General features: G+C 36.9%; 3 protein-coding genes across 3 annotated transcripts; all 3 read left to right on the forward strand.

Annotated features, from left to right (window-relative positions):
- The first annotated feature begins 466 nt into the window (after positions 1 to 466).
- Positions 467 to 838, forward strand: LOC147499445 (protein AGENET DOMAIN (AGD)-CONTAINING P1-like). The gene has a single exon (XM_086563477.1). The coding sequence runs from the start codon at positions 467 to 469 to the stop codon at positions 836 to 838; it is 372 nt and encodes a 123-aa protein (XP_086419603.1).
- Positions 839 to 2,355: 1,517 nt separating this feature from the next.
- On the forward strand, positions 2,356 to 4,273 carry LOC147499446 (uncharacterized). The gene is made up of 4 exons (XM_086561234.1): positions 2,356 to 2,501; positions 3,397 to 3,505; positions 3,653 to 3,717; positions 3,971 to 4,273. The coding sequence occupies exons 1-4, from the start codon at positions 2,407 to 2,409 to the stop codon at positions 4,116 to 4,118; spliced, it is 417 nt and encodes a 138-aa protein (XP_086417360.1). The 5' UTR covers positions 2,356 to 2,406; the 3' UTR covers positions 4,119 to 4,273.
- Positions 4,274 to 5,846: 1,573 nt separating this feature from the next.
- On the forward strand, positions 5,847 to 8,345 carry LOC147499447 (uncharacterized). The gene is given in 3 exon segments (XM_086561235.1): positions 5,847 to 5,990; positions 6,096 to 7,093; positions 7,096 to 8,345. Coding segments are annotated over 2 exon segments (1,860 nt in total). The 5' UTR covers positions 5,847 to 5,990; positions 6,096 to 6,099; the 3' UTR covers positions 7,962 to 8,345.
- The last annotated feature ends 2,130 nt before the right edge of the window (positions 8,346 to 10,475 follow it).

Below are 10,475 nucleotides of genomic sequence, written 5' to 3' on the forward strand. Positions count from 1 at the left end.
AAAACTAAGATTGGGTAACACTAGTTAAAAAAAGATATATATATGATCCTTTCACAATCTCCAACCTTAACACAGATTTTCATAGCAAACTCGTGTTGTCAGATAGGATTTCAAGGAAGATAGACCCCACAAAAAAAAACACACGCATAAGCACAGATGAAGTGCTTGAGAGACCATTGTCTATACAAATAACTCAATAACCAAAATAACAGAGTAGCATTACCAAAGTAGAAAAGAGTAGCATCACTAAAGTAGAAATGTCATCAAAGCATGAAAATATGTTTTGAACATAAAAGCGGTAAACTTTGAACTGCTTCCTTCATTTTCATTGTCCACTTTCCAAGCAAGTTCTCTAAAAATTTGTCCATGCATTTAGTCTCCCTTGCTCAGATCACTAAACTACATTAAAGAAGAAAAGATTTTTATCTGTAGAGAGAGAGAGAGTGTGTGAGTGTGAAGAAGGAGAATGGAGCTTAAGGAAGGGCAAGAAGTAGAGGTTCTAGATGAAAAGAACGGGTTTAAGGATACATGGTATCATGCAAAGATCATAAAACTTAACAGAATGATACTAGTTGAGTATGACAACTTGTGGGCAACTGATCAACAGGGATCACAACGACTTCGAGACTTTGTTAAAAAGTGTTCAGTAAGACCATTACCACCTAGAGAGCCCAACCAGATTTTTGAGTGTTATCAAGAAGTTGATGCTTATCATAATGATGGGTGGAAGAAAGGTACAATCATTGAAGTTGATAAGAAGTTGTTGAGGTTTACTGTTTTTACGGTTTTGAAAGAGAAAGTGGATTTTGGAGCTGAGAACCTTGAGAGTTCATGTTGACTGGATAGATGGGAAGTGGGTTAAAACCAGCAACAGGTAAAACTTATTTACTTTTCTTTCAGTTTCTGTCATAGCTAAATTTTGACAAAAAGGGTATTTCTAATTTTGATGGCGGATCTAAGATTATAAGTGGTTTCTGTGTGTGTGTATGTTCTTTAAGCTTATGCAATTATATTCTCTGCTTAGATTTTTTTTTTCTTGTTAGATACTAGGCCGGAATCAAAGATTGGATTGTTTGATTAGATAAATTATAAATTCACTCTCGTTTCCTATGGCTGTATAGATTAAGCATGCGAAAAACTCTTCTTAGGTTGTCCGATGTTATATATGCACTCTTGGGATTTTCTTTTTATGTAGTTTCTTGAATAAAAAGAAGAGGAATGAATGATTAAGTTATTATCGCATTCATACCCAGTTGCTAAAAAGATGGACTAGAGTCCAGGTTACATAAAAGCATCCCCTCAGCCTTGTCATTATTTGTTACTTTACCATACACAGTGTCTTATAACTTAATACACTCCTTTCAAGTTTTTGGATGTAGAAAGTTGGTCATATCTTGTACCTTGAAGATCTCATTGCCACCATTACTGCCTTCCGTTGCTGGGCTTATCTGGCTGTTTTCCACCTTGATTCGTGTTTCTTGGGTGTGTCTGGGACAGGGTGTTGTACTTGCTTAAAAGCTGGTCTTGGTCCCTTCTGGTCCTCTGGTTGCCACCTTGGGATATTATAACCTTTTCAGACTGTTTTCCACCTAGAGTCTAGTGTTTCTTGGGTGTGTCTATACGGGTAATTGACTTGCTTAACAGTTGGGGTCTTATCCCTTTCTGATCCTCTGGTTACCACTGTTGGAATTTGTTACCTTTCACGATCTTGTAAGGCATCTCGTTGGAGTAGAACTGCGTGAGTTGGAGGGTATCTCAGTTACACAAGAGGATCTTAGTTCTATTGATAGAGGCCTTTGTTTTCTATTGGTCCAAAGTGCTCAAGGCATTTAGATGGTGCTCATATTATTCAGTTCTTTCTTGTCCAAGTGAAAGTTGAAACCCGCATAAAACTACCTACCTAACCCGCATAAAACTACCTACCTCACAGTGTTCTCTCCACCCCCTAGGCGAAAGAGTAGTGTTTCAGGATTTCTTGTGTTGTGTTACCCATTCCCACGTATCCTATATATTCAATCAAGGTTGTCACTGCGAAGCTATAATCAAGGTGCAGAGGGTCTTACCATCTAGATTCTTTGTTGCTAGGTGGGATCGACTTTTAGTTTATATTCGTAAGTAATGAGGTGTATCTGTGTATGTTTGGGTTTTCTTTGGATGACTTGTTCTCTTGTAGCTGTAGTCCTTTCTTAGCCTTCTAGCTTTATTAATTTAAATTTGACTTTTACTTAACACCCAAGAAAAAAAAAAATCAAAACAAAAAGAAAACAAGAATGTTTGAGCTCATGATTTCACATCGCATTGATCTCTTAAAGTTTATTTGCAGCTAAGATAACAACACAATTATAATGGTTTTCAGGCTCCAGTTAGTGATCGGGAATATAGAGCAACCCTTCCGAAACAGCATCTATGATTGATTTGGCATCAACTATGATAGGTGAAGGTCGAGGGATGGATCTAATGCCTAGGGAAGCAGATCCAGAGGCACCAATGACTGCCTATAGGTTTGGATCCTACATTGTCTTTTTGTTACCCACCCCTCACAGGCAATGCAAATTGAAGATAAATAAAGAAAAGAAATCAAACTTCTATTTTAATTACTTAGTTTTTTCGTAGAATGTTTTCGGTCTATTAGTCAGATAGCCTAAAATCGAAAAATGCTGTTAATTTGTTATCACAGGCAATGCAAATTGAAGATAAATAAAGAAAAGAAATCAAAATTCTATTTTAATTACTTAGTTTTTTCGTAGAATGTTTTCGGTCTATTAGTCAGATAGCCTAAAATCGAAAAATGCTGTTAATTTGTTATGTAGTAGTATAATTCTGTTTGTGTTTAGAATTGTACAAAATATGGTTGGATTTACTAACAACTATGAGCTTTATGAGGATGTTATTTTGCTATTTTACTAGTAGGCCCATCCCCAATACCCACCCACCCCCAAAAAAAAAAAAACGTAAAACCTGTATGGAACTATTCTTGTTAGCATCACCGATCAGCGTTGAATCATTTTTCTGTTCGGACTGATCATGTCGTACAATATCAAGATGATAACAGTGAAAAGGGGTCTAAAACTTTATATTAGTTAAATATGGTGTTTAGGGAGCAGAATGGCCTTACTGAAACTCAGGGTCAGTTAGTAAAATTTGAAAGATGCATGTGGTAGGCTGTGCCTCCCTGTGTACTTCAGTGCCTTGCCAAGATTGCAGTCGCGTTAAGCTTGTAATACTTGAATATTTAATGTTAAGAACTTAAGATTATGGACAAGACTTCATTGGCCTTCTTTTTCGAAATATGCAAAAAGGTAGTATAACTAGATGAATGGTAGATAGGCCATTGTTACACCTTCTGTGTGCATGTGTAGTCCTGGCTTCCTGACTGAAATCGTGGGTGAAATATAGGTATCACTCCCTCTGTGCTTATATGGGAGATGACGATATGTTCAGTTCTGATCATAGTGATGACCAATTGAGAACAAGACTTGGGCATATGTCAAGCACGCCTTGTCAGGTATGTGAATTTGCACGTTCTCCTCTTCCTTGTGTTTGTGCCTGTGTATTCGTGTTATGAGAATGCAATTGGGCTCCAGTTAAGTTTATTTCCTTCATTTTTGCTGGGTGAATGATTCTAAATTCTACTACTGTGTGCTAACTGCAGGTTATATTTTCCATGGCTGATGAGTATGTGCCTGAATACGTTGATAAGAAAGCCTTAGTTGAAAGGTATGGACGCTTTTAGCTGATCATGTTTATCCAAACAGAAGAGCTAGATAATTTAGTTTATGTACTATACTCGATGTCTCCACCAAATGTTATCCGGTTATCCGGACCTCAGTAGATACTAGACAGTGAATGCACGCACAGGAAAACAACAAAAGTATTTTTAGTCATAACTGCAAATTCATGATCTGCTTGTATGTCCTCTCCTTGTGTATCTCGACAAGTAATGATTAGTTTGATTGTTGGTCATTTGTAGATTGTGTAGAGCTCTGGGAGGAGCAGAGAAAGTTGAGATCGAGTGGGGAAATCATTCTCTATCTAATAGAGTTGAAGAAGCAGTGAAGGTCATAGTAAACTTCATTAAAACTGAGGGACCAAAAGGTTGGGATGATCCATGGAGCTAGCTCGATGTGCCGTTTTATTCTTCTGTATTATCACGTATTTTGTCATTACCAATCATATTGATTAAATTCTATGCCTTCCGTGTATCATTTTTCATAAGGAGCTCGTGTGCGTTTGTGTTCGTGGTCTGATAATTCATTTTTTGATGTCTGCTACAGATTTTATATATTTTTTGCTTTCAAAGAGTGGTATTAATAGGATACATGGTCATTTGATTGGTGTAAATATTACCTGACAATGACCACAACTATCGGCTAAGCTCGAATATGTATTTTTTCATTATTTTGATATTTTTTATTTAATTCTATTTTTCGGGTAAAAAGCTAAGCTCTAAGATAGGTTTGGACTTTGGACGTTTGGTATACATTGCACTCTACTAAGATTTATATTGTTTTGTCACTTTAACACTGTTTTGAATGTAATATGGGGGTGCCTTTGATAATCGATTTGGTACTTTGGTAGTACGACAGTAGGACCTTTAACAAGATACAAGCAAGAGCTCTCCAAACATTTGTTTATAAATCTTACATTTTTAGTCGGGAAACTTTTGCTTCAAACGAGTGAAACGACAGCCTTAAGGATTATAGTAAATTGAAGTATTGAACCAAATGTTTGTCTTCAAATGCCTTGGATTTGGTTGGCGTAGATCGAATTTCCAAATATCAGGCTGGACCAGCTCACCAACTTACTATCCAACAATCCAATCAAACCTGCTCCGAGTCTCCAACAAGAGCTGGTGAAAGTTGCTTTCTTTTTATTTTGTACGTGAAATCATGAATAAAGAGTATGTAGGCCCATTTGAAGACAAAATCGTGAAATCATGAAAAATGCTTTCTCTTAGATTCTGCTAAGTGCTAACTATCTTCTCATTCCAATTAATATAATCATTACAACGTCGAAAAAAGTAGGCCAATAATTGAATTAAACAGGATTTTAATTGTTAATCACACGAAACATTGCAGTGTGTAAGGACTGGTAAACTTTTGAAATATAAACCAAATGATTTGTTTTCACATAACTAGCCAATCACTTTTTCACTCTGCATTATATTTTCTACTTTCGAAGTGGAACAATTCTTTGACTCTACTTTCTCACTATGGAATATGGATTGATTGACTTCCAAATTCTACACGTGTACACTTCTAATACATATTATTTCGGGGCATTTTTGTTTATTGCTACATGAAAGTATGAAACCATCACCACCAATAAGTGTGGAGTTTGGACTATTTAAAGCACTGTGAGTGTATGCAGTGTTAAAATTATTTGAGTGTATACTTGTATTCCAGCTCCTCAACAGCTTTATCACAATCTTATTATCACAACCAACAACAACGAAATAAACACACATGGTATGGCTAAAATAGTTGGCGGGTTATGCATTAAAAGCACCTCTCTGACAAAATACCATAAATATCCGTGTCGGTGCTTTTTTCTTATTCTTGTTTTTCTTGATAACACAGTCATTCTAAATTCCAAATAGAGGACATTCTCGTAATTTAACACTATCCTCCTTCCCTCCTGTCTCTCTAAACTCATGCCAGATATTGCTAACTTTAGACTTCGGTTAAAAAGCTAAAAAAAAAAAAAAAAAAATTGGATATTTTGAAGCTTTTGGTCTGGAAAAAAACTTACATGTTGTGTTTTTGTACAAATTGTATTCAAGGTGTGGAAAAAGTTGATGAAAAGTGTTGTGAATTAAAACAGTAGTTGTAATACAAGGAGAGAAAGAGACGTACTATATATATATATATATGCAAACCTCTTCACCCTTCGTTCAAAACATTACCCTTTAGCTTCAAAACGAGACAAACAAAAGGAGAAGATTGGGAAGTGAAACATTGGTGAAAGAGATTCCACTTTGTAGCAAACCAGTAAGTGTTTTTCTTTTTTTTGTTAGAATAATTTGTGTAGTTTTGACAATGTTATAGAAATTTGGAGTGTTTTTTTATGATGGGCTTTGTTGAATAATGATACAGATCGATGCCAGAAAAAGGAGCGAATCCCATTACATTATACATTTCGCGGTCGAATTCATGGTTTACGAGGAGGTTTCCAATCATTACGCTTGTTATATTTCTTGGTATGTTGATTATTTGGAGCATTGATGGAAGTACTATTAGAAGTAGTTTGAATGCATGGAGAAATGGTAGAGATTATATTTCTTTTAAGCTTCACAAACCTGTAAATTTTACCCAGTATGGTTCTCCTACACCAATAAATTCGACAAAATTTGAGCTTAGTTTTATCAATTCTACGCGACAAAATCTGAATTCTTCCAAGTTAGAGGGGAATTTTACCACCCAAGAGAGCTTACCTTCATTAGTGAATGTGAGTGAAGTTGAGCCTGTTTTTCCTAGCAAGTTGAGTTCTATTGTTGATGTATCGAAGTCATTATTAGGAACTAGTTTGAGTTGGATCTCAGCGGAATTAGAACCAAACTATTCGTCTAATCTGCTGTCTAGATGGTTAGCTCCTGGGGGTGAACCATGTCGTGATTCTAAGACAGTGGAAATCTCAATCCCAGCTTTTGATGTAGACAATTCAAAAGAATTCAGTACTGGAGAAATTCATGAGATTGTTATTCAAGCTTTGGATGATTCTGGGAATCGTCATTGCTTGGGTGGGGACTACTTTGAGATTGATTTGTCAGGAGAGTCATGGAAAACTCGCCCACCCTTAACTGATCCTGGTGATGGATCTTACTCTTTCAAGCTTCAAGTTCATCCAGATTTTGCTGGAGAATATAACTTAACAATAGTCCTTCTCTTTCAACATTTTGGAGGGCTCAGGTTTTCACCAACGCGATTTGTCTATTGGAAGGAACTCCGCCGAATTCCGATCAAGTTCTATAAAAACTCGGTTCAGCTACCTGAGTTGTCTATTTGCCAGAAATCCGATTTTCTCCGAGATGTCTGGTCAGGTAGGTGGACTCGGCATGGCAGAAATGATGAGTGTGAAATTGATAATGATGGGCGCACCGATGCTTACAGGCTGATTTTCCTTGTCAGAACTCTTGGTGTACTGGTTCGTTAGGATTGTTAGAGAGCAATGGTTGGGTTTATTCAGCTCATTGTTCATTTAAGATCTTCTCTGCTGATTCTGCTTGGGAATGCTTGCAAAACAGATGGATATTCTTCTGGGGTGATTCAAACCATGTCGACTCCATCAGAAACCTCCTCAATTTTGTCCTTGGATTGCCTGATATCCAATCAGTACCTAGACGATTTGATATGAACTTCACCAACCCAAGCAACACTTCTCAATCTGTTCGAATTACAAGCATTTTCAATGGGCACTGGAATGAAACTCTGAATTATCAAGGCTTGAATTCTCTTCAAAATGAAGACTACAGGAATCTATTGAAAGGGTACTTCCTTGAACAGACAGTGCCTGATACAATTATCATGAATTCAGGACTTCATGACGGTGTCTACTGGAAAAATATAAGAGCATTCATCAAAGGTGCTGAGTTTGCAACCAAGTTTTGGGGGGAGGTTCTCGAATCAGTTAAGCAAAGAGGATTTCAAGTTCCACGATTACTGTATCGTACAACGATTGCAACTGGAGGATATGCAAGGAGCTTAGCATTCAATCCAAACAAAATGGAGGCATTCAATGGAGTAGTTTTGGATAAATTGAAAAGTGCTGGTATACTATCTGGTGCTATCGACGACTTTGACATGACGTTCCCATGGCATTACGATAACAGGTGCAATGATGGAGTGCATTATGGAAGAGCACCAGCTAAGGCGAAATGGAGGGATGGCAAAATTGGGCATCAGTACTTTGTCGATCTCATGCTTGGGCATGTGCTTCTCAATGCCCTCTGTGCAAGACACTGATAGTGGTTAGTAGTTAATATGGGTTTGGATCAATTTCGTTTTAAAACCACAGCGGAGTTTGGCAAAGCACTGCTTCAGAGCCAATCCGTTTGCACTGGCATCAACAAAGGCAAGTGAGCGCCCTGAAATATACATGCAGAGCCTCAAAACAGACCCAAGCTCCGTGCCTTAGTTGTGAAAGCGTTTCTTGCTTGATTTCGAAGGGACAAAGTCACAAAATGTTTGAACTATTAATCTAGCATGACAGCTTAAGTTTTGAAGGTACACGGAAGAGGACATGTGAGTAGGATTTCGTTATTTGTTAATAGAATTTATTATTGATTGCAGTGTTGAACAAATGTAGTTACATTGCTTTTGATCATTACAATTTTAAAGTGCGTATAACTCAAAATAAGCTAGTGAGGTGTAATTATATGAAGACCGCCCAATGATCCCATGACTCCTTTATTACAAAAGTTCTTTATTGCTGAATTTAGACCATGCTTGTCTAGAGCTATATACACTTCGCAAATTTTGGAACTCAAGTTTGAAAAAAGTACACTTTGCAAAATTTGGAACTCAAGTTTGAAAAAAGTTTTGAAATTTTTGATGGTTTCTAAGAAAGTGTGTTTAATTTTTTTTCCTAATTTGTTTTCACTCTAAATGGACAGAAGTTGTTGTTGTAAAGTTAGTGTTTCAATCATATGAGTAAAACTTCAATTCCCTCCAATATTTCAAGATTTCAATCATCTTTGTTAGTGATGACTTTAGATTTTCTTTTGAGAGCATTTGCATTTAGTTTTCTTCCAGAAAATAAATCAAGAGCTCAGGCCTGTATTTACCATGAAAAAGAACACAATATCCGTGACAAAAATTGTCATACCAAAAAGGAGGACAAATTTAAAATGGCCTCAAACCAGAATGACATGTAAATGGTTTCCGTGTGGCTATCTAAAGTTCTTGTTTAGCTGTTAAGATAAGAAAGCAAGAGGTAGACCCTGTTGGTGTATACATAGATTTGGATGTTTTCAAATCAGTTTAGGAAACAAGCACCGCAAGTCCACACCAATTGGATTTAGGAAATGAAACGAATTCCTTCTCCCTTGGCGTGGTTTTGATAATTTCAATTTGTAGTAACCAAAAAACAAGATAATTTCAATTTGTGAGAGAAAATTTTATTAATAATTCATTAGTTTAATTCTCCTCTATTGTATTAGTAATTTAGAAAAGATAAACAAATATAACACCACATAAAACAGTAGCACGCAAACTATAACACAACAAAAGATAACTCACTCCAAACAGAACGAACCCAAACGCCAGGGTATCAAATTCTAATTCTGTCAAAGAACTGTCCAACTTGGAACTTGAAAACCAAACTATCTAGTCACCAAGGGAAGACACATCTTAAACCTCAATTTTTACTGTTTTATTTTAATCTCCAACAAGTAGCAAAAAAATAAAATCAAAAGTGAAATAAGAACACATCAAGAACAAGAGGTGGCCAACAAGGCCATTGGTAAGGAAAGTAGTTAAACTCCTTAGCATGCAGACCAAAAAGGCCTCACAATCAACTCCACTCTTTTGTTTTTCATATCAAACAACATAAGCTCTCCTTTGGCATATAGCAATACCAGTGCTGAATTCATTGGGTGGAATCAAAATCACGTTCAGTGCACGACGGAAACATCTCAGGCATGCTGATAGTGTAGTTCAAACACCATCTCCAACGACCATCTCTATTGAGCTCCCAAATCTCAAACGTTAACAAGTTGTATCTCATAAATTGAATGAATCCCTGAGACTGACCCAAGTATCTTCAGATCCTGGAGGTAATAATACCTGTTGTTGCTTGATGTTCAGGTTTACATCAAATAGTAGTAAGAAGGGCATTCCAAAATTAGTAATTGCCCCCCAAGTATATCGTTCCTCTTTCACTAATGACTGACTTCTCAGACACTTCAAAACGAATCGGGGCAGTGACTGGGAAATTCTCCTTTTAGACATCGTACAATAAGGTAGTTCACACGTTCTAAGAAGGGTAACAGATAACTTGACAAGGAAATCTTATATTATTTTCCCGCGAACTCACCATGGCGGGCACAGAGAGTGTGTGGGTTTCGTTCCAAAAATGTGTGGGTTTCGTTGACTACTTGACTCATGGCGTTTTACTACACGGCACCGAGAAGTGAATGGATTATAATTTATAAAGGAAGTATACCCCCAAAAATGTGTCTCATCCACCAAGTTGCAAGGTATTGGGTGTACTGGTGTAGTCGAGACTAGAGAGTAGAGTGTAGAGAGTAAATGGGAGTGAGTCATGCACAATTTTGGAAGGTTTCATTGAAACAGTTAGGGCGTATACATCCACAATAAGAGATGGGATATATAACCCATTGAAATTAAGCATCCACGGGTGAAACCCTTAAAAGCAATGGGATAGTATTGGTGGGTTAGCATTTTGACGCACTATTGGATCAGAATTTCCGTGATATTTGGTGTTTTGCCGCTACAAACAATGGGATATAAAACCCA

Source organism: Coptis chinensis, chromosome 5 (genome assembly GCF_015680905.1).
Source record: "Coptis chinensis isolate HL-2020 chromosome 5, ASM1568090v1, whole genome shotgun sequence".
NCBI lineage: Eukaryota > Viridiplantae > Streptophyta > Magnoliopsida > Ranunculales > Ranunculaceae > Coptis > Coptis chinensis.